Genomic DNA, 22,881 nt, shown 5'->3' with positions numbered 1-22,881 from the left:
CCCCCCTCCCTCCCTCCCTCCCTCCCTCCTTCCTCCTCGTCTTTCCCCCTCTCCTCCAACTAATCCTAGGTGGTAAGGTGAACTGAAGTCCCATGCACAGCTCTTATATCAGGGACTGTCTTGTGTCAACCGTAGCCCTCTGTTATTTTTGAAGCAGACCCCAGACATCCATACATTTTTCAGTAAACATTGCTCAAAGGTGAGGATTCTTTTCTCACATAACCTAATACCACTATTACACCTTAAAAAAGTTTTTTAATTTATTGATTTGAGAGAGAGAGAGAGAGAGCATGCACGTGCAAGCAGTGGAAGGAGCAGAGGGGGAGGGAGGGGGAAAGAGCCCCAAGCGGAATCTGCCCTGAGCATGGGGCTCGAGGTCATGACCCAGAGATCATGACCCTAGCTGAAACCAAGAGTCATGCTCATCCTGCTGAGCCACTCAAGCACCCCACTCACGTTGCCTTGATCGGGGTTCCCAGCACCTTCCTTTTTGTGGGAATATGACCCCGATGAAGGGATCATTCCTGGGGCACCTGGCTGGATCAGTTGGAGGAGCATGTGCTCTTGATCTCAGGGTTGTGAGTTTGAGCCCCACGTTGGGTGTGGAGATCAGTTAAGAATTAAAAAAAGAAGAAGGGATCATTCCCTCCCTTTGGACACTTTCTTCACTTGGCTTCCGGAGCACACACTGTCTGGATTTTCTACCCGCCTCTTCGGCTGTACCTTCTCAGTCTAAAGCAGTGATTCTCAGCCCAGGCTGGGCATTAGAATTATCTGGAGAGTGTTTTTTAAAAATGCTGGTCCCTGGGCTCCACTTCCAGAGTTTCTGCTTTAATTGATCTCAGAAGGCACCTGGGCATGATTATTTTCCTTCTATCCCAAGTGGTTCTGCTGTGCAGACTGGGTGAGGACCCCCGGTCTCACATTGGTGTGCCCGGGCTCAGTGCTCAGGTGCTGTGCTTCCTGGACTCCCAGGGTTGACCTCGTCCGATTCCACAGCTTTAAATACCTCTCCCTGAGCTCCAGACCCATTTATAGGGCTGTCTCCTTGACATCCCCATTTAGACGTCTGGCGGGTGTTTTGAACTTAACTGTGTCCAGAGCAGAATTCCACCTGACCTGCAAATGGCACACACCCCCCCCCGCAGTTGCTCGGATGGAAAAGCTTAGAATCATCCTGGCACCCTCCTTGCTTGCATACCCCACATCTCATCCATAAGTAAATCCCTGGGGCACCGCCTTCACGTGAGATCTTGAACCTGACCCTTTCCCACTTCTACCACTACAGCCAGCCCCAAGCCTCACTGTCCATCCGCACTGGTGCTAGCCTCCCAGCCAGCCTCCCTGCCCCTACCGTGGCTTCCCACAGTCTGTGTATACACGACACAGAAGCTAGGGCAGCCTCATAGCCTGCATATTGAACTATGATAATTCCCTGTTCTCAACCTCCCCATAATTTCCCATCAGACTGGAAATGAAATGTGAAGTCCTTATTATGGCCTGCATGACGCACATGATGTGGCCCTTGGCTGCCCTCCGACCTCATCTCATACCACTCACATCATCGCTTCCTGAGCTCCAGTCACACCTGTCTCCTTACTGTTGCCCCTGCCTCAGGACCTTTGTACCTACTGTCCCTCTAATGAGAGTAACTCTTCCCCCAGATACCTCAACAGTCATTTCCTCAGCGAGATCTTCTCAGACCCCATATTTATAACAGATTACCTGTACCCTGTGTTTTTTAAATAACATTTTTACTCCTGAACGTGATATTATGTATATGCATATAGTTATCTCCATCCGCCACCAGGATGTAAGTTTTACAAGGGTAAGAACTTCTGTATAAGATTAGTATCTGGGGAAGAATGAAGGGGAGTAAGTCGGAGGGGGAGACGAACCATTAGAGACGATGGACTCTGAAAAACAAACTGAGGGTTCTAGAGGGGAGGGGGGTGGGGTGATGGGTTAGCCTGGTGATGGGTATTAAAGAGGGCACGTTCTGCGTGGAGCACTGGGTGTTATGCACAAACAATGAATCATGGAACACTGCATCAAAAACTAATGATGTAATATATGGTGATTAACATAACAATAAAAAAATTAAAAAAAAATTATTTAAAAAAAGATTAGTATCTGGTAGGGGCGCCTGGGTAGTTCAGTCGTTAAGCGTCTGCCTTCGGCTCAGGTCATGATCCCAGGATCCTGGGATCGAGCCCTGCATTGGGCTCCCTGCTCAGCAGGAAGCCTGCTTCTCCCTCTTCCCCTCCCCCTGCTTGTGTTCCCTCTCTCGCTGTGTCTCTCTCTGTCAAATAAATAAATAAAATCTTAAAAAAAAGATTAATATCTGATATACATATAGTAGTTGCGCAGTAGATATTTGTTGAAATATATGAATCTTCAAGGCTTGAGCCTCCCCTCTGGCCACTGCTGAACTGAGCTTTGGGCAAGAGACACCTCTCAACCCAACCTGCCAAGGTGTGCACTCCTTTCCACCTCTACTCAAGGCTCTAGACCAAAGCTCAGCAAACTTTTTTGGTAAAGGGCCAGATAACATTTTAGGTTCCATGGGCCGTATAGTCTCTCTTGTGTCTTACTCAGTGCTGCCATCATAGTGCAAAAGCAGCTGTAAGTAAGTGCTCCAGGTTGGCTCAGTTGGAAGAGTATGTGACTCTTGATCTCTTGGGGATATGAGTTCAAGCCCTACGTTGGGTGTAGAGATTACTTAAAAAAAAAAAAAGGGGGGCGGCTGTAGATAATACAGAAATACATGACATGCCTGTGTTCCAGTAAAACTTTATTTACAAAAATAGGCAGACCCACTGGCCATAGTTTGCTGGCCCCTGCTCTGACATTTTCCACCTTTCCCCCAAACCTACACAGACAGAAAGGAAATACTCAAAACTATTTGGGAATCTGATCAGCAGGATGAATTTCTCCCCAGAAGTGGGAAAAGTCTCCTCCTGGAGCAACTGCGGCTTGTGTTAACCAGACAATATACTTCCTCACCACTGGGAAGGTGCCAGTGTGGGGCAAAGGGATGGCGAGGGTCAGAGGCAAGCTTTCTTCTCAAACAGAAGTTGCCCTGGCATTTCTCCTTGGCCCATCTTCCAAGAAGAAGAGCTGCTATGCAAGACGCTGAGCTCATTTCTACCCCGTGGTGAAAAAGGTTAGTTCTGTGGCTTGAAAAAGAGACCTCACTTCTCTTTCTTGGGTTCTCCTGCAGCAATTAGATCAGAGCATGACATTATATACACATTATTCATTCGGGGATCTTGAGCCCAGGTGGAAAAACCTGGATTGAGAGTCTGGCCCTGCCACTTACTAGCTCTGTGACCTACTTTATGCAATTGCTGTGGTGATTACCCAGTGTTGGTAAAGTGTGTCATCGTCCCTTTGATAAAACCAGTGTAAATAGTATCTGAGCCCTCACAGCAGCCTACAGGGAGGATACCATCACTAAGCCCATTTCACAGATGGGGATGCTGAGTTTAGAGAGGTGAAATCACTTGCCCGGTGTCACACGGTGAGTCAGCAGCAGAGCCCACGTTCAAATCCAAGTTGTCTGACGCCGGAATCCATACTCTTCACTCCACTTCCTGGTGCCTGGAATAAGCAGTCACTTAATGATGGTGTCAAACCCTGGTGTGAGTTCCAGCAACGGGTGTCACACGTAACTGAAGAGTCCTGGGCTGGTAACTGTGCTTCCAGGCTGGCTTGTGTTCATTATCCTCATTCCCTACATTCTGTTGCCCCAGAGCCCTTGTTTGTGCGATGTTTGCTTCCCTTCCACTCCCCAGTTCTTTCAGAGCCTGCTGCTCTTACTGGTGCGGTGAGTGGCTACCAGCTGTGGCCTCTCCACGGTGAAGGGAAGAATAAACCCCTGCTGTTTACCTTTATGTCCGCGCTTGGCTGACCCAACCCCCCAAGTATGAGCTCAAGCTGTGGACACAACTCCTAAAGTTCTTCCAGCACTGGTTCTTCCTCCTCCTCCTCTGAGGAACCATGCTGGGCTGCAGCACTGATTCGAGAACACCTAGTCCCCTGAGATCATGGCAAATCTTTATCAACCTGCTGTAAGAAGGTGTTTAAAGAGTAGGCTTTGGAGCCCCCGCTAGCGAACCAGTGAACAGAATGGTAGTTCTCGAGAGCAGGGCACTTCCTTATATCTTATTTGCACGTGCTGTTAGGTTTAGCCAAGTGCTATGTTATTGGTTTGACTAAGAATATGGGTTTGGGGCGCCTGGGTGGCTCAGCCGGTTGAGCATTGGACTCTTGATTTTGGCTCAGGTCATGATCTTGGGGTCATGGGATCGAGTCCCGTGTCAGGCTCTGCGCTCAGTGGGTTGTCTGCTTGTGATTCTCTCTCCCTCTGCCCCTCCCCCCATTCACAGTCTCTCTCAAATAAATAAATCTTTTTTTTTAAAGATTTTTATTTATTTATTTGAGAGCAAGCAGGGGCCAGGCAGGGAGCAGAGGGAGAGGGAGAAACAGGCTCCCTGCTCAGCGGGGCTCGATCTCAGGACCCTGGGATCATGACCTGAGCTGAAGGCAGACGCTTAACCAATTGAGCTACACTGGTGCCCCTAAATAAAGAAAGCTTTAAAAAAATAAAAAATATGGTTCATTATTCTTTATAAGCTTGGCTAATATTTATTGAGTGCTGGCTGCTTACCAGGATGTATGGTAAGCCTTTTGCATGCTTTATATCATTCCATCCCCCAAACTAGGACCATCCAATAGAATTTCCACAAGGAGGGAAATGTTCTATATCTGCACTGTCCAGTTCAGTAGCCACTCACCACATGGGGCTATGGAACTTCTGAAATGTGGCTAGTGCCACCGAAGAACTGAATTGTTAATTGTGTCTAATTTTAATTAATTTAAATGTAACTAGTCCCATGAAGCTAGCTACTGGCTGCTATACTGGACAGCTCAGCTCTCTCCCATTTTACAGATGAGCAAAAATGAGAGTTTAGACGGTTGAGCAGTTTGCCAAAGGTACTCGGCTCCATCGTAGCACAGCCGAGCTTTGGACCCGTGTTACACGCCTTTTGCCACCGTGTTACACGCCTTTTCTGTTGTACTTTCTGTAGGAGTGGTTTTGTGGTTGTCAGACTATTCCCGAAATCATAGTATAAGGGTGTGTATGCAGCCCACCTTGCAGTCAATGTGCGAGACCTACGTAAAGAAAGCTGTGAAACTTGCCCAATGATAGAAAAGAAGACCTGCATAAATGGGGGAAAATTCCACGTCCCTGGATGGGAAGACTTACAAAGGTACGGTTTCTCCCCACCAAATCATCCCTAGACTCAGTATAATTCTACTCCAAATTTGATTCTAAAAGATTATGCCAGAATAGTCAAAACAGTTTTGAAAAAGAATAGTTGGAGGGTGGGGTGGACTTGTTCTGCCCATATGAAAATGATGAATAAGAAAATAATTAAAAATCAGAGACTGGGAATGCCTGGGTGGCTCAGTCGGCTAAGTGTCTGCCTTCAGCTCAGGTCAGATCCCGGGGTCCTGGGGTCAAGCCCTGCATCAGGCTCCTTGCTCAGTGGGGAGCCTGCTTCTCCCTCTGCCTGCCGCTCCCCTGCTCATGCTCTTTCTCTCTCTCTGACAAATAAATAAATAAAATCTTTTTAAAAATAGTAAAAATCAGAGACTGGCCCAGGAATAGGCAATGGGCTGATTAAAATAATCGGGACAGGTGGCATATGAAATCACAAATCAGTATGGGACCGTTAATAAATGTGGGAATGAGTTCTCCATCCAGAAAGTAATAAGGCTCAATCCTTACCTCATGCCACATATCAAGTAAAGGTCTAAACGCAAAAAAGGAAACCAAAAAAGTCCGAAAGCTGTAGAGGGATAGAAGTACTTCTGTAGTATTAGACTGGGGAAAACAGGAAACGGTGAAGGGCAAGGTTGACAGATTTGACTACCTAAAACATAGAAGTTTCTCAATAGGATAAAAAACACCATAAGGAAAACTTAAAGGTCAGTTGACATGGGGCAAAAATAATAATTCAAAGCAACACACAGGAGTAAATCCTCCACCAACAAAGAGCTATGACAGACTATCAGGAAAAAGGCGAGCAGACAGAAGATCGAGCAGATTGAACAGGTCGTTCACAGGAAAAGAAATAGAAATGGTAGGAATGGCTAATAAGAATGTTCAGCCGGGGGACCCCTGGGGGGCGCAATCCTTAAGTGTCTGCCTTCGGCTCAGGTCATGATCCCGGGGTCCTGGGATCGAGCCCCGCATCGGGCTCCCTGCTCGGCGGGGAGTCTGCTTTTCCCTCTCCCACTCCCCCTGTTTGTGTTCCCTCCCTCGCTGTGTCTCTCTCTGGCAAATAAATAAAATCTTTAAAAAATAAAGTCCAGCTGGGGGCGCCTGGGTGGCTCAGTCGGTTGAGCATCTGCCTTCAGCTCAGGTCATGATCCTGGGGTCCTGGGATCGGGTCCCTGCATTGGGCTCCCTGCTCAGCGGGGAGTCTGCTTCTCCCCCCTCCCCTCCCCCTGCTCGCTCTCTCTTTCTCTCTCTCATAAATAAATAAAATCTTTAAAAAAAAAAAAAAAGAATGCTCAGCTGCACTAGTGTTGAGAGAAATCCAATTTAGAATGATCAGGTACCGGGGGAACCTGGCTGGTGCAGTTGGAGGAGCATGCGACTCTTGATCTCGGGGTTGTAAGTTCCCAGCCCCACGTTAGGCGTAGAGAGTACTTAAAATAAAATCTTAAAAAACAAAAACAAAAACAAAAAAACCCCAAACAATTAGGTACTGTTTTTCCCCAGTTGGACTGCCAAGAATTAGGCTAATTATGTCCAGGGTTAGCCGGCACCGTGGGAGTACAAATCAAGGTCTGCGGGTCCGTTGTAAGCACTCACCGTTCAGAAATACCCACACAGGGATCCACGGGTGTTTGCTGTGGTATCGTGTGGCATCAAAGAAGTAGAGACAGTGGCCATTAGCTGACAATGTCCTATTTCAGCATGCAGTGTGGACTGAGAAAATGCAGTCGCTCGGTATGTGATGGTACAGAAATAGACGCTTTGTACATTGTTAAAAAGCACGTTTGGGAACAATGAGTATAGCATGACCCGGTTTCACATTTAAAAAAAATTTTTTAAGTCTGCGTATGCAGGAAGCGTATTGGGAGGACACACACACACACCTGAGCTGTTGACAGTGGGGAACAGGGGGCCAGGAGGCCTTTATCCTTTATACACACTTCTGTCTTACTGAGTTTTTATGGTGAGCAAATGTTGTTTTTGGATTAACAGTTGTAAAGGTCTCTTGACCCGAGAAAGGAGTCTGAGTCCCAGCTCTGGCTCCCCTTCACTTAAGCTGACACTCACCGTGAAGAACTTCACTTCTACTGGTTTTAGCCCCCTTCTCTGTTTAAATAAAACAAACAAAATCTTAAAGCTTTTCCGTGTCTCTCCAGTGTTGTGGTGGGTGTGGCTACTTTTATAATCAAGAAAATGGGTGAACGTCCATTTTGCTTTCTTAATGAGGGAGTTTGCCAGATCTCGAAAGATCCTGCCAGCTCTGTCATCTAAGACTCTCTGATCTCAGAAGAAGAAGAAAAGGCCGGACACCCGTGTGGTGGTTCTCAGTACTGAAGGGAGCAAGACAAGCTTCCAGCCATCACTGGGTGGGAGTTGGGTGGTTGGCATAGGCTCGTTGCTTTCTTTCGGTTCTGGGAACCTTCCTCCCGGGCCTGTTTTGCGTGCCTCTCAGGAGGGAGGGCAACCCCGCAGGACTGGGGTCTGTCCCTGGCCAGCAGGGCTGCTGGGCTTACCCTGGGCCACAGGGAAGAGAGGCTATTTTTGTTGTGGGCGCTGAATGGTTGGCCTCTCGCCAGGAGCGCGTGCTTGTTGGTGTGGTTGATGTAGCTTGCTGCTGCCATCTCAACCACCGCCTCCAGAAAACACTTGAGAACACATTTGTCCCGTGCCAAGCTTAAACCTGAGATGAGTGTTCTTCTTGTCTGTCTGTCCCCCGTCTGGCCATTAGAAGGGCAACAGCGGGCCGGAATATGGCTAAACGAGGTTTGAAAGACTTGTCTCCTAGGGCTTTACTTGAAAAGGGCCCTGCTTTCTAAGCTTTGACTAACCAGAGAAAGCTGCCCTCACCTTCTTCAGCCCGTGCTCAGCCCATGCTCAGCCCTGCAGTTCCTCTCGCCTGCTGCCCCCTTCCTTTGATCTGCCCAGCCTGGAAACAAGCGTCCTTCTTGGTGTAGGGCTGGACACGAGCCTGGCCTGGACCCCAACCCATGCCCAACCTTGTCCGTGTCCTCGGGCAAATCCAGGGCCCCAGTCCATCAGCCCTTAGTTTGTGCAGGGGAGCTGCTCCAAGCAGGGGATGTTGTACAACTCCGGAGCAGGGGACATTCATACAGATAATACCTCATGTAGTGCCCCTGGGGGGTGTGGCTCCGCCGCCCTGACTTGAAGCCCAGGACCACCTGAGACCTACACACGGACGGTGGGTCCCTCCCAGCATCAAGCTGTCACTGTGCAGAGCACGCACTGGGTGCCTCTCGGGGCCTGGGCTCTGAGGATGCAGCTTTGCCCTCTGGAGCCTGCGGGGTAAGCAGCGGGTGGTCACCACGGATTTATCATTTGACTGGTTTGCTTTCTTTTATTTTTTGTTAAGATTTTATTTTTAAGTCACCTCTACATCCAGCGTGGGGCTCGAACCTACAACCCCGAGATCAAGCGTCGTGCGCTCCACCGAGGGGGCCAGCCGGCCGCCCCTTGGCTGGTGTCTTAGCTACCTCCTATAGCCTTCCTCTTTATCTGTTTCTCATTTCGGGTGCGTCCCTTTTCCTTTCAGTTGCAGAGCTACTTTGCTGCGTGTGAGGATGAGACCCCCGCCATCCGGAACCACGACAAGGTCCTGCAGCGTCTGTGTGAGCACCTGGACCACGCCCTGCTGTACGGGTAAGGTGGGGGTGGTCTCTGGAGAAGACCCTAGGGCGCCGCCTGGCCTGGCCCAGCCCGCGAGGAGCCTCCAGAGAGAAGTCCCCCGCCGTGCCTGCCTTTTATTTCTGCTTTCTCTTGGCAGAAAGAGATTTGCCTCACTCAGGTAGACTGCAGGCTGTCTGTAGCTGGCCCATAAATGGCCTCTGAGCAGGCGTGAACGGCTGTGGGAAGAAATAGCGGCAGATGAGCCGCTGGGTGAAGGTGCAGTGGTTGCCTGTGGGCCTTGCGGGGAGCCCATCGCCTTCAGCCTGGAGCTCGTTAGCGACACGAAGGCTGCTGGGCCGGCTGACTGCAGCTTCCCAGGGTGGCCCCGTTTAGGTCATGGCATCTCCTGTCCTGTTTTCTCAGACTGCAAGACCTCTCCTCTGGCTACTGGGTGCTCGTGGTGCATTTCACCCGGAGAGAGGCCATCAAACAGATCGAGGTGCTGCAGCACGTGGCCACCAACCTGGGGCGCAGTGAGTAGCACCAGGACGATGCTGCGGGGGGCCCAGGGCTCAGGTGTGGCCTCAGGGTCAGCCCTGGGAGGCTGATCCCCTTGTGCTGTCCCGCGGCAGAGGGGCATTCAGGTGCCGCCGCCCTGCGCCTGACAGTTCGTTGGAGCATCGAGGGTGGGGGGGAAGGAGAACGAGGTGCTGAGGAGAAACTGACTCCTATCAGATCCCAGCCCGAGCCCAGAATGGGGAGCCTGGCTTCTCTCCCTGAGCCAGGACCGGTGTTAGCCGGCAGGATCGGGGCCCAGTCCTTCGGCTCCTCAACCCACCCGGAGTTTGGTCTGAGTTCCCTGGGCTGCCACCAGCTAGGGTCTGACTAGAAAACCGCAGGTTTCAGGGGTTCCAGCCCTCCCAAAGAGAGGAGGCTTATCAGAGCGCTTGGCCCCCTTAGCTACTCTCGCTGTCCTTCCTGCCCTCACTTGGCCCAAAGAGCCAGCCCCCTGACAGACGTTCCTTCCAGTTACCCCCCCGCTCTGTTTGCAGGTAGGGCCTGGCTATACCTGGCACTCAACGAGAACTCCCTGGAGAGCTACCTGCGGCTGTTCCAGGAGAACCTGGGTCTGCTGCATAAATACTACGTCAAGTGAGTGTCCAGAACAGTCTGTCTCATGCAGCCCCGGAGCTCCCCTTGAACCTCGTCCCAAAGACTCTTGCCACATGCAGACACCGCGGTGTGTCATGTCAGAGGCCTAGCCCGGCATGGCATGCCGAGGACACGTCAGTGGTGGCCAAAGGGCCCTCAGCACCTTGCCTCTGATGGCCCTGCCAGGAGTACGGGCGTTCCCACGGCTCTGCCTCTGCCCGATCCTCCACGCAGGGGTCAGACCTTTCTAGAACGCTCAGCCTCGGCTGGGCTGCCGCAGGAACAAAGTATCTGTGGTGCCAAGAGCTAGATGAGCCTTATGCTGCAGGCCCCGTGACTGAAGACAGTGGCTGGGAAGAGCTGCGAGGCTCCACAGCCGGAGGAAAATGCTGCAAAGGGTGGGGGAGGGCGGCCCCAAGCTGGGCGCCCTCCAGGCACTTCCACACAGCCAGCTTGCCAGTGAGCAAGGGGCCAAGCCACTAACCGTCGTCCCTCCTCGTGCCTCGCAGGAATGCCCTGGTCTGCAGCCACGATCACCTGACCCTCTTCCTGACCTTGGTGTCTGGGCTGGAGTTCATTCGATTCGACCTGGATCTAGTGAGACCCCCTGGCTCTCGCCGCTGCTGGGGGTGGCAGGGTGGGCGGGCTGGACGTGCGGTTTCACTCTTCCGGTCCCTCTCAGGGAGCCTGTTGGGTGTGACTGAGCCTGAGCAACACCTTGTTTGTTCAGGGTCAGAATAGTGGAACTGGATGGAAGGGGGTGATCCTCTCTTGGCTTATCTAAGCCAAATGCCTAGTGCAGGTGACTCCTCCCTGCCCCTCTGTCCAAATTGGGAGAAAAGCCACATTGCCTGGAGTATTTAGTGCTAATGTACTCTCCTCTGTGTTTAGGGCGTGAATGTTTGAGAAAGACAAGGCACATTCATCCCTGTGCCTCTTGGGACCCTAGAAGTGTCCTCAGCTCCTTGCTCCCCGGTCTCCCTCACTGTCATGCACTAGAGAAACAGGACGCGGGCCCAGGAAGGGCTGAGGAGGGTCCAGAGCGTCCCTCGGACTTGGGTGCCTCGGCACACCGCTGCCCCGTCCAGTCCCGGCACCTTCCCAGGTCCCTGCGCCAGCAGCACAGACCGTCTACGGAAAAGCGGTCAGAACTGGAGAAAATGAGCCGCCCTTGTGGTTGAGGAGGTCAAGGAGGGGCTGCAGGCAGAGCTGGGATCTGCCATCTCTGTCTGCCTCGAGTCCAGAGCTTTAAGAGCCACAGCCATTCCCATGACTCCTTTTAGCAGCTTATTTCTGAATTTCGTGCCGTTAGCCCACCGATTCCCCAAAGGAGAGCTAGCAGGGGAGGCCGGTCGGAGGCAGGTCTGCGCCGGGCCCCCGAGGCTCCCGCAGCCGAGCCGGCTCTTTGTGCTCTCATCTCAGGACGCTCCATACTTAGACTTGGCCCCCTACATGCCCGACTACTACAAACCTCAGTACCTGCTGGACTTCGAAGACCGCCTCCCCAGCTCCGTGCAAGGCTCGGACAGCCTGTCCCTCAACTCCTTCAACTCCGTCACCTCCACCAACCTGGAGTGGGATGACAGCGCCATTGCCCCATCCAGTGAGGGTAAGCGCCCCGGGCGGCAGGGAGCCCCGCCTCCGCCGTGGCACTCGTGGTGACATCCCTCTGGGCTCCTTGCGGTCTGATGGGGGAGACTGGAAGTTCAACAGGGCCGACCATTTCCCAGATCCTCACTCATTTCCTCAGCATCTCCGTGGTGGGTAAAACACAGATTCTGGGGACAAAAAGCCAAAATGAGATCATACGAATGTTAGACCCTTTTCCCGAAGGCTAGAGCCCTAATGCCCAGGGCGGGGGTGGGCGGGGTGGTTTTCTAGGTGAGGAGGAAGCTCTTCCTGCCACTACAGGGGTGAGTGCGGCCTGCTTGGGGAGGTCGTCCTACTCTGATTCCAGGCAGAAAGAGGCTGAGCAGCCCCTGGAAGGACAAGAGAGAGCCAGATGGGTCCAAAGATGAGGGGAAACTTGTCCCCATTTCTCTTGAGCCCATCGGGTTTCGGAGCCCCTCCTGCACTTGCTAGTGTGTTAGCGCTGATTGCACCCACTGCATCCAAGACTGAAAAAGGCTGTCATCACGTCTGTAGGTCATTCTGTCGTCTGGATCCAACAACTGATGGGAACAGCCTGGTTTCTTTCAAACCTTAAGCTTCTGTGTTCATCTGTAAAGCTGGCTGTTTCTCCACCTTCGTTCATCCCATGTGGGAAAGGAGAGCTCTTCATTTACTGTACCCCGCCTCACCTCCAGGAAGCGGGCACCCCAAGCACAAGTTCAGTCCCCGGGGCCCCCTGGAAGTGCATTAGCATTGAGGTCTTGGCCTTCCTCTTTATTCGTGTCCGCTCTAGCCTTGTGAGCAACACTTGGCATTGCTCCTTGTACAAGTGGAAGGTGGCAGCTCAGTCTCCTTGGATTGGGCTCCTGGGCTGCCTCCAAGAAGTCAGGGGCAGGGCCCTGAAGGGGCAAGCCAGGCCGCCCGGGGGCGGAGGTGTCCCCTTGAGCTCCCTTTACCTCCGATGCTGGGTTCAGAGGGAAGGAAGGCAAGGGATGGAGAAGGTTAGGTACGTTCTTCTCAGCCAGAACCAGGTCCTGGGGTTGGAAAGGATTGTCCTCAAGGATCTTTCCAGCTGGTCAGAGGCTCCTGGGCCAGCACAGGAGCTGAGAAGCATAGTAAGTTCCCTGAGGCTATTAGAGAAAATGCAGAAAGTTTAACTTTTTCCTCTCTTGTTTTCTCCCCATGTCTCCCACCCTGCCGACCCCACCCTCCCTGTCCTTCCACGACCTGTTTCTAATCTTCAGTTTTGTCCCTCGTTTTTATAGATTATGATTTTGGAGATGTGTTTCCAGCAGTGCCGTCTGTACCCAGCACAGACTGGGAAGGTGGGACAGAGTCCGCTGCTACCCTCTTTTCCTGTTTTGCTGTGTCTCCATGCCAAGCTTGCTGCATGATTTGAAATCAGCTCATTATTTATAATAATGTCAGTGATCATAATAAAGCCAAGTTTGGTGTTCTAATAGATGGAATTCTGCGGTAGGAGAACTTGACCTCTAGCTCTAGGCAAACCCCCTTCTCCTAGTGCAGGACTTCTGCCTTTATGCAGTGGCCTCGTGGAGTCACCAGGTGACCACGTTTCAGGGACCCGTGGGTCACCCTCCCCGATTCCGATGCCAGTGGAAGCACCAGATTGTGTGTAGGGAACCGCCAGCTCGTGGGGCGCTAGTGGCCTGATCCAGCGAGCAGAGGCTTGTTCTGGAAAGCGTGGGTTGAACCTGTGGATCATAAGCTCCTTTAGGTCAGATGTGCTCTTGTGTCAGAAGCGTCAGGGAGTAAAGGCAGAGGGCTCAATTCCTCCAGTCCAGTCTTGGTGGCTTCCTCTCTGGTATCGTGGAAAGGGCCTGAGGGCCCGGTGGTCAAAGCGGCCCAGGTACACCTGAAACTTCCTACAGGGAGATTCTCTTTGAGGTTTTAAGGCAGATTAAAATATAATCTGTCCACCCTCCCACCTGTCCACTAGGCGGCAGCCGTGCTTGGGCATTCTCCTGCCCAGGACTCCACTTCTAGGCTTCTGGAAACCCATGGGGTTCTCACCCTCATTCCTGTGGTTACTTAAAGCACATGGCATTGTTTCTGAGAGGGTTAATGCTTCCTCCTTAGATCTGAGGCCATATCCCCCCCCCCAACCCCTAATTAAAGAGCCTCCTGTCCTGGGGTCCTCTTCTGCCCGGGGCTGGGCCGGGTGGGGCTGGGGGCCAGCCCCCGAGGGAGGAGGTGCTGACTGCTCACCCGGGCAGGAGGCTTAGGTGCCCTTTCCACTGCTCCAGAGCTGGTCCCTTTGTTATTAGCGCCAGGATCTCTGAGTAATGGATGATAGATGATCTTTTTCCAAGTAACATATGAATAGCTTAGTTTGAGGGAAATAAGACAGGGCTTTGGGGAAAATTAATGATGTCATCTGGCCAAGAGAGTAGCCCTCAAGAGTGCCACAGGTTAGTTAAGATGAGCTCGAAATCCAGAATTCCATCGTAACTTCATTTATCCTCTCAACCTCTCTTCTTGCAGTGCACATGCTGGGCATTGATTTTTTTCTCCCCCTCTGATTCTAACCACTAACCCCCTCCTGACCCAGCTCCTCGCTGCTCTTTGCAGTCACTTGACAAGCAGGGCCTGACCTCCCTCCGCAGCCCTTCAGAGCTCCCGGTGGCCTGAGAACTAACAACCCGGGTCGTGCTGCTGGCTCAGGCTGGGCTGGGCTCCCAGGCAGGGTGAGCTTTGTCCCCCTGGGAACTCCTGCTTCCTGAGTTCCCAAGCCTACTCTAGCAGCTCCGCTGGGGAGGCTTGGTCTTTTTCCACCTGGAGGAAAGCAGGATTTGGGGGCAGCTCCAAACTCAGGGCCCTGCGGGGGTGGGGGGGGGTTGGAGTAGCCTTCCATGGTCCTTGGCTCATTACAGAGCTGGGGGGTAACCAGCCTTGACAGCCACCACGTCCCGTGGCCTGTTCACTCACTTCTCAGCACTCCTCCCACGAGCAACTGCAGATCTCCAGGGGCTGGAACAAGAGTGTATGGCCTCGCAGGACCCTTCTTTGAGACCGAAGGACAAGGTTTTCTACCTCTGAGAACTAAGGCTCTGGGGGCCCAGGACATCTGAAGGAAGTGTCGTATGTTGCTGGTGTTCTTTTTTGGCAGGGCTGGCGATCGCCTTTGGCCCCTACCTTTGCCCTTATATTAAAAGACACTGTACTTTTTTAAAAAAATGGATGATGTGCTGCATCAGCAGACAGCTGCCCAGTGTTTCCAAGACCCACTAGGAAGTGGACAGCAGGTTGGGCCCTTCCAGATGAGGCTGAGGATGGGAAGCATGTTTGCCATGTCTCCTCTGGGCAGATAATGGCCCACAAGATGTGTGTAAGCTGGCAAATGGGGCGTGAACATCCCATGTCCCGTGCCATTACCTCTCACCCGACCTCTTCTGACAGCTGGGTCTCAGTTCGCTGCTGGGGTGGCTCCCATCTGCCACCAGATAAATGCCCTGTGTGCTTTTCATGCTCCTGTTCCAGTAACCTGGGCTGGATGGTTGGGGGCAGGGGCAGCAGTTAGGCCAGCCCCTCTCTGGAGAGGCAGTGCCCCCCCCCCCACCTTCTCCCCAGGGTGGAGCCAAGGGTGAGGGAGACCCAGAGAGGACCAGTAGGCAGGTGGAGGCTCTTGCCTTAAAGGGGTGCCTGGTCCTGCCCCCCGCTCCGGGAGTGTGCCGATGTCGGGGAGAGAAGCAGCCGCCGAAGGGCCTGCGAGGCAGCTGTTGGGGAGCGGCCGCTTGGCACACCTTTCTTCTCCCTTTTGCATCTCCTTGTTGCCCTGGTCTGTCATTCTGCCTCCTGTGCTCTGGGCCCTTGTTGTGCCTTTCCCCCGTGCTCCTCACCCTCTGGACTCCCTATCCTGTCTCTCAGCCCCTGCCCCCACTCTGCACCCCTGTTTCTCTGATCCCCATCATCTCCCTCTATTCTCTCTTCCTTTGTTGCTTTTTATCTGCCTCTGGCACGGGGCAGAGGGGGGCCCCTCAGAGGACTGCCGGTGGTGTGCGGCGCTACAGGGGCTGCCGAGTACCCCCCTCGCTCCCTCTGACGGAAGGCTCTAGGGTTAACCTGAGACGTCTGTGGCCCATCTCTTCTCGAGGCACCAAGTCACCGTCCCCGAGGGGCTTCAGCCTGGAGGCTGCTTAACCTTGGGGCTCTTACCTCGAACTTAGCCAAATTGCTGTGAGCTCTTGGCAGTTCCCAGTGGAGTGGTGATGGTGTCCCTCCAAGTCACTCTTAAAGCACAAATCCCGTGTCCTGTTGGTGTGGGGCTTCTGTGCTTAAAACAGGGCCACCCTGATCAGATTGCCCCGGGAGGAGCTCACCTGCCTCCCTCATGAGTTAAGGCATGCTTTGGGGGCCTGGGGTCCCCAGATGGTGTCTGACAGGCCGTCTCCTGTTTCCTGCTCTCCCAGATGGAGACCTCACAGACACTGTCAGTGGCCCCCGCTCCACCGCCTCGGACCCGACCAGCAGCAAAGCTTCCACCAAGAGCCCCACCCAGCGCCACAACCCCTTCAGTGAGGACCAGGCAGAGACCGTGTCCTCCTCGGACACCACCCCGGTGCACACCACGTCTCAGGAGAAGGGCGAATCCCACGCTGTCGACCTGCCAGACCCCTGCACGGAGCTCGAAGTCATCAGGTCACTGGGGGTTGGGGAGCATCCGGGTGTCTATCCTGTCTGCTCCCAGCATCACGTTTTAGTCCTCGCACGCTGGGACCACACACCCCGGGGAGGGACCGGGATCTTCCTGGAGACTAAGGGGTTCTCCAGTGGTTCTTTGAGCTAGAAGAAACAGAGGGCCTGAGCCCAGAAGGCGGTGTGACACAGACAGCCGCGGCTGGTGGCTGGGGCCACACGTGGGCTGCTGGGGCATTTGTCAGGTTCATCCAGGGCCAGAAAGCCCCTTCGGACTGGAATTCTTCCAGTTCTTGGATGTCACCAAACAGTTCCTGAGATGTATACTGATCCTAGTTGAGCATGGCTCCTTGAAAGAAAAGTGTCTCCATCATGTGGACAGGGACCTACCTAGAAGGGAAGGAGGAGGGGCCCCTGGGTGGCTCCGTCAGTTAAGCGTCTGCCTTCAGCTCAGGTCATGACCCCAGGGTCCTGGGATCGAGCCCCACATGGGGCTCCCTGCTCTGCAGGGAGCCTGCATCTCCCTCTGCCTGCCTCTCTCTCTCTCTGACAAACAAATAAATAAAATCTAAAAAAAAAAAAAAAAAAAAGAAGGGAAGGAGGTGGCGTAAGACAGATTGAGCTCTTGGCCCAGAGCCTCCTGGGCTCCCTGACTTGCTCTGACTCCTGCCCCTCAGACTATAAGCGCCGAAGAAGAAGATGTGCATGTTGTACCCTCCGAGGCTTACTGGCCCGAGGCAGGGGTCAGGGGTCCCACCCTGCAGACTGGTTCAAGGCCTGAGCCGCTTAAATGGCTCAGACCTGGGGTCACCTTGCCAGGCCCATCCCAGCCAACTTGCCACCAAGGAAGTTTGAGCCCAGAAGACTTTGAGTGCACTTCTGGTTGGATTATCCACAGTGATACCTGATGGGAAGTGAGGTCAGCTCACAGCATACCCAAGGGGACGGCTAAGTAGAGGCGCCGTGACCGACCATGGCCCGTGCTTGTCCCCAGTACGCAGCTAGCACAGTTGTCGTCAGCTAGAAGTCACAGGACCTGCTCAGGGGTTCCTCGGGTCCCTACCTCTGCCAGCAGCGGGGGTACCTCAGGGCCTGAGCTGCTCTTGCCGCCCCCGCCCCCCGGCCTAGGGCCTCCCCGCCATCACCCAGGACCGCCGAAGCTCCCGCTGTGCCCTCAGAGGTCACACGCCCAGGATCACCCCTTTGGACCCAGCCCGCCTAATTCTCCGGTACTGCGGCACTCAGGTGGTAAATGTCTCCCCATCACCACTGTCCCAGGGTCACCAAGAAGAAGAAAACTGGCAAGAAGAAGAAGACGAGGTCGGATGAGGAAGCTGGTCCACTTCACTCCTCCTCGACCCAGGACACCTGTGCCCGGCGGGGGGATGGTGACAGCCTGGTCAGCAGCCCAGGCCTGGGGCGGGCCTCCCCAGACGTGAACTTTACTTCCCCCCAGGAGGAGGGAGAGGGGCCCAGCAGCACAGCGGAGAGCAGCGAGCTCTCAGAGCCTGGCCAGATAGGCTTGCTTATCCCCGAAATGAAGGACACCTCCATGGAGCGCTTGGGGCAGCCCCTGAGTAAGGTGATTGACCAGCTCAACGGGCAGCTGGACCCCAGCACCTGGTGCTCCCATGTCCAGTCCCCAGACCAGTCCTTTCGGACCGGCTCTCCCGGGGAAGCCCCGGAGAAGCCGCCATTTTGCGACTTTAGTGAGGGGCTTCCAGCCCCAATGGACTTCTACCGCTTTACCGTCGAGAGTCCAAGCACTCTTACATCAGGTGGCAGCCACCATGACGCTGCAGGGCCTGGCCAACCGCTGCATGTTCCTGGTAGCCCTGCGACTGCTGGCCAAGAAGAGGGAGGAGGAGGAAGAGAGGGACAGACGCCTGGGCCCCTAGAGGACGCCCCCAGGGAGCCCCAGGAGCCGAAGACCCGGGAGGTGGACACTGAGTTGCCCCTGGTCGGGGAGGGGCCTGTGCCAGAACCAGAGCCTGGGACCCACGAGACTCTTTGCCAGCTCAAGCGAGACCAGCCCAGCCCGTGTCTGAGCAGCGCGGAGGACTCTGGGGTTGATGAGGGGCAGGGGAGCCCATCCGAGATGACCCACTCGGCAGAGTTCAGGTGAGCAGGGCTCACCTCAAAAACCGGTGACAGTGGGCGTCTGTCCTCCAAATAAACGAAGCGCAACTCCCGGAAGGACCAGCCTGGGCTGGGAGGTGGGATGGGGTGTAAGTCTCCTCCCCGCCCCCCCCAACACACACACTTTGGCCCCCGGTCAGGGGCAGAGCCCCAACAGCTGTGCTCCGTCTGGGTGCCTGTGTGGCCGTGTGGGTCTGTGTCCCCTACTACCCTTGCCCTCGCCTGACACCCCCCGCACTTGTCCCTCTCACAGAGTAGACAACAATCACTTACTCCTGCTGATGATCCATGTGTTTCGAGAAAACGAAGAGCAGCTCTTCAAGGTCAGTCCCAGGAACTCCAGGGCAAGCGGGAAAGCGTGCAGCCCGGGGTGGGGCGGGCAGGGGCCGGGGGGGCCTGACCCTCCTCTGTCGCGGCCCCTCAGATGATCCGGATGAGTACTGGGCACATGGAGGGCAACCTGCAGCTGCTGTACGTGCTGCTCACGGACTGCTACGTCTACCTGCTCCGGAAAGGTGCCCGCCGCCTCCCCCAACCCCGGGCCCGGCCAGGGCCACTGCTGGGGGCAGCCTGAGCGTGAGGCCCACCGCGCTCCCTTTCCCTGCACCGCCCCCCACCCCCGGCTCTCGGCCGCTCGCCATCCCAGGAGACACAGCACCCCGTGTCATTCTCCTCCACAGTGTGGAGGCCGGGTCTTAGAAAACGGGGCAGGGGGAGGGAAAAGAGGCCACTGTGAGTCATAGGCATTGGGGTCTCCTGTCTCAGGGGCTACGGAGAAGCCATACCTGGTGGAAGAGGCCGTTTCTTACAATGAACTTGACTATGTGTCGGTGAGTGCAGGCTCGGCAGTTGGCATATACCCTAGGCCAGGGCTCCTCGGCCTCCCGCCGGCGTGTCCCCGCCTGGGCCCCACCGCCCCCGGACTCAGGCATCAGCTTCTCTCTCAGAGCAGCGTCCACACTGATGCTGGGGAGAAGAACCGCGTCTGAGGACGCCTCTCCGTCCACCATATTTCTGACCGTCCCTACCTAACTCATGCCAGGGTCCCGGGCCTCTGGGGCTTTGCCTTGGGCGACTCCGGGGTGTGCTTCCTCCCTCCCCAGCCAGCCCTCATTGCGGCCACGGCTGCCTCCTCGAGGGAGCAGCCAAGGCCCGTGCACATGTGAAGGTACTGCTTCTGGCAGGTGGGCCTCGGGCAGCAGACCGTGAAGCTGGTGTGCACCAACCGCAGGAAGCAGTTCCTGCTGGACACGGCCGACGGGGCCCTGGCCGAGTGAGTGACACGCCCCCCGCCCCCTTCCCATTCGCATGGGACTGGAGAGCGGCTTGGACTCCCCAGCCCTGGGCCGGGGCGGGCGGGCGGTGGGGGGCAGTAGGATACAAAGAAGTGGCGAACAAATGTGTTCCCCCTGGAACCTGCGGGGGGTGTACACGCACACTGATGGACGCGTGTCCTCAGCTCAGGGGACCCGAGACCCTAGGTGGCCGCCAGAGAGGAAGGGGGCTGGCATGAGTTACTAAAGGAAAGAAGCGGGGGGCCACAGGAGTGCCTGGGTGGCTCAGTCGTTAAGCGTCTGGCTTTGGCTCAGGTCATGATCCCAGGGTCCCGGGATCGAGCCCCGCATCGCTTCTCCCTCTCCCACTCCCCCTGCTTGTGTTCCCTCTCTCGCTGTGTCTCTGTCAAATAAATAAGTAAAATCTTTAAAACAAGAAAAAAGAAACGGGGGCCACAGAGTGCATACAGAAATGACCCGTAATAAGATGGGGTCATTATCCTGACTCGGGTCCCATCCGCACCAGCGTATCTGGTCTGCCCTCACCGGCAACCCCAGGCCCCCAGGGCCACTGGGAATGGCTCCCTCAGCCTGCTGCACGTCACTGCCCCACCTGCTGCCCTGAGCTCCCTCCCCGAAGTTTCTGTGACCCTCTCCAGGCCAGGATCCTGTCCAGTTGAGGGGTGGCCCCCCACCGGGCCTCTGACAGCAAACCCCACTCCCTGTGCAGGTTCTTCTTGGCTTCTTTGAAGTTTGCCATGATCAGAGGCTGCCGGGAACCACCTTACCCCAGCGTCCTGACTGATGCCACCATGGAGAAGCTAGCACTGGCCAAATTTGTGGCCCAGGAGTCTAAGTGTGAGGTAAGTGCCAGGAGTGGAGAGGAGGGATCGTCCCCGAGAGGCCAGCTGTGGTGTCAAGGTGAGGTCAGGCAGGGCAAATAGAGGTCTTTAGCGCTTGTCCGACCCCCACCCGGGCGGGGCTCTCCTACCCCTGGGTCCTGTCCCCCGCCCCACTAGGGCATGTCCTTGCTTCCTCAGTGGCCGATCCTGGTGCTGGGCCATCAGTGAGCCGGGCCCAGACCTCACCGCTCTGTCTGTTGCCCCTCCCAGGCCACTGCTGTCACCGTGCACTTCTATGGGCTTGTCCACTGGGAGGACCCCATGGATGAATCCCTGGGTCCCATCCCCTGCCACTGCTCACCCCCTGAGGGCACCATCACCAAAGAAGGCATGCTGCATTACAAGGCGGGCACCTCCTACTTGGGCAAAGAGCACTGGAAGACTTGCTTCGTGGTACTCAGGTGGGCACCCCCGCAGCGCCGGCCTCAGGCTCAGCCTGGAGCTTGTTGGGCCAGCCATTGAGGAGAGAAGCCCGAGGGGGCCTCCTCCCACCCCCACAAGGGTTTTAGAGTCGACCTGCCTGGGGATATTAGAGCTTCTGTGTAAAGCCAGCCATCTTCGGGGCCTAAGGAAATCTGGGGCATCAGATGTAGGTCTGGGCTGGGCTGTGGCCAAGGCTCTCACTGTCCCGGGTCTGCTGAGGGGGTAGCGTGCCCTCCTATGCCTCTGGTTCCTTCTTCACCCTCCATTTCACAGAAGATGGCCCCTTGGCCTCTGGGACATGAGGCCCCAGCTTGCGGGGCGTCCCTGGGATCTGGGTTCCACCTGGCCCCCAGTTTCTGAGACAGGCCTCACCCCTGCTATGTTGTGCCCCTGCAGCAACGGGATCCTCTATCAGTATCCCGACCGCACTGATGTCACCCCCCTGATCTCGGTGAACATGGGGTGAGTGTCCTGGCGATGGGGGGCTGGGCAGGTGTGGGGCCCGGCATCGCCGCCCGAAGGTGGGGACTCTGGCTGAGCCTGCGGCGCAGGGCTCCTGTCCTGCCTGGCTTGAGCTGACACCCCCTCTAGTGCGTCGGTTCAGCCCACCCCACTCAGCCCCCCTTGGTCCGGCAGCCTGGCTGGTACCCGGGGGTCTGCTGAGCTCTGAGGGCTAAAGCACCCCGAGCAAGGGGAGGAGGGACGGCTTCCTGTTCAGGGAAGCAAGAGGAACTCCGTGCCAGGAGAGGATCTGGTCAGGCCGGGGAGGGGGCCCCTCCCCTGGGAAGCTCCCGACCTGACAGAAGACGGACACACACATGCTTGGGGACAACCTCGGGCCCAGAGAGGGAGTGGGAATGAATGTGCCCTGATCCTGAGAGGGCCAGAGCTAGGAGCCCGTTCTCACCCCTCGCCCGGCCAGGCTAACGTAGCTGGAAGGGTCTTGGCAATTCTGGAGACAGAAGTTGTTCCACAGAAAGGGGTGGGCCTGGCCAGCCGCTGTAAGCCTCTCCCGAGAGCCCAAGGGGTCCACACCGCCTTCTGGTGTCCCCCCGCCTCCGGGACCGCGGGTGCAGGCCCGCCGCGCCCGCCTGCCTCGAGCCGCGCCCGCCTCCTCCTTGCTCCTCTCTCACCCCCTCCTCTGGCCCAGGGGGGAGCAGTGCGGTGGCTGTCGGAGGGCCAGCACCACGGATCGGCCCCACGCCTTCCAGGTCATCCTTGCCGGCCGGCCGTGCCTGGAGCTGAGCGCCGATAGCGAGGCCGCCATGGCCGACTGGATGCAGCACCTCTGCCAGGCTGTGTCCAAAGGGGTGAGCGCCTCCGGCCTGCGCCGTCCATCCGGCCGCCTGGCCCCGTTCAGGATCCCCGGGGGCCCCTTCCCCAAACCCACACGCTCGGGGAGCAGCCCGTGAGGACCAGGGCAGGGGCGTCCAGGGGCGGCCCCGAGTGCTCAGGGCCACCACCGTCACCCCTGTCCCCACCTCCGCTTCTGAGGTGGGTGGAGCCCGTCTGATGGCTGGCCGGGCCGGAGCGGGGGGATGCTGGTGCTGGCCAGCCCGGGAGAGCGCCAGCTTGCCTCTCCCCTCCCCTCTGCCAATGCCCTTCAGGTCATCCCCCAGGGGGTAACTCCCAGCCCCTGCATCCCCTGCTGCCTAGTGATTACCGAGGACCGCCTCTTCACGTGCCACGAGGACTGCCAGACCAGCTTCTTCCGCTCCCTGGGCACGGCCAAGCTGGCTGACATCAGTGCCGTGGCCACTGAACCGGGCAAGGAGTACTGTGTCTTGGTGAGCTGGGCCGGAGGGGG

The 22,881-nt window shown here is 55.9% G+C and overlaps 1 protein-coding gene across 2 annotated transcripts in view; it reads left to right on the top strand.

The window, feature by feature from the left end:
• The window catches only part of PLEKHM2 (pleckstrin homology and RUN domain containing M2), a 39,494-nt gene that overhangs the window by 15,148 nt on the left and 1,465 nt on the right, over nucleotides 1-22,881 (top strand). The window contains exons 2-18 of one of the 2 annotated variants that reach the window (XM_025856060.2): nucleotides 8,844-8,950; nucleotides 9,341-9,450; nucleotides 9,970-10,069; nucleotides 10,579-10,666; nucleotides 11,492-11,678; nucleotides 12,946-13,005; nucleotides 16,111-16,339; nucleotides 17,615-18,457; nucleotides 18,729-18,798; nucleotides 18,900-18,990; nucleotides 19,241-19,305; nucleotides 19,660-19,748; nucleotides 20,480-20,612; nucleotides 20,862-21,052; nucleotides 21,471-21,536; nucleotides 22,225-22,384; nucleotides 22,682-22,861. In XM_025856060.2, coding sequence (XP_025711845.1) covers nucleotides 8,844-8,950; nucleotides 9,341-9,450; nucleotides 9,970-10,069; nucleotides 10,579-10,666; nucleotides 11,492-11,678; nucleotides 12,946-13,005; nucleotides 16,111-16,339; nucleotides 17,615-18,457; nucleotides 18,729-18,798; nucleotides 18,900-18,990; nucleotides 19,241-19,305; nucleotides 19,660-19,748; nucleotides 20,480-20,612; nucleotides 20,862-21,052; nucleotides 21,471-21,536; nucleotides 22,225-22,384; nucleotides 22,682-22,861 — 2,769 coding nt within the window. The remainder of the gene's footprint in view (nucleotides 1-8,843; nucleotides 8,951-9,340; nucleotides 9,451-9,969; nucleotides 10,070-10,578; nucleotides 10,667-11,491; nucleotides 11,679-12,945; nucleotides 13,006-16,110; nucleotides 16,340-17,614; nucleotides 18,458-18,728; nucleotides 18,799-18,899; nucleotides 18,991-19,240; nucleotides 19,306-19,659; nucleotides 19,749-20,479; nucleotides 20,613-20,861; nucleotides 21,053-21,470; nucleotides 21,537-22,224; nucleotides 22,385-22,681; nucleotides 22,862-22,881) is intronic. The other variant, XM_025856061.2, reaches the window with a different exon arrangement.

This window comes from Callorhinus ursinus, unplaced genomic scaffold (genome assembly GCF_003265705.2).
Source record: "Callorhinus ursinus isolate GAN/ISIS: 27379988/994484 unplaced genomic scaffold, GSC_fseal_2.0 scaffold18, whole genome shotgun sequence".
Lineage (NCBI taxonomy): Eukaryota > Metazoa > Chordata > Mammalia > Carnivora > Otariidae > Callorhinus > Callorhinus ursinus.
This window is presented reverse-complemented; position numbering and strand designations above follow the sequence as displayed.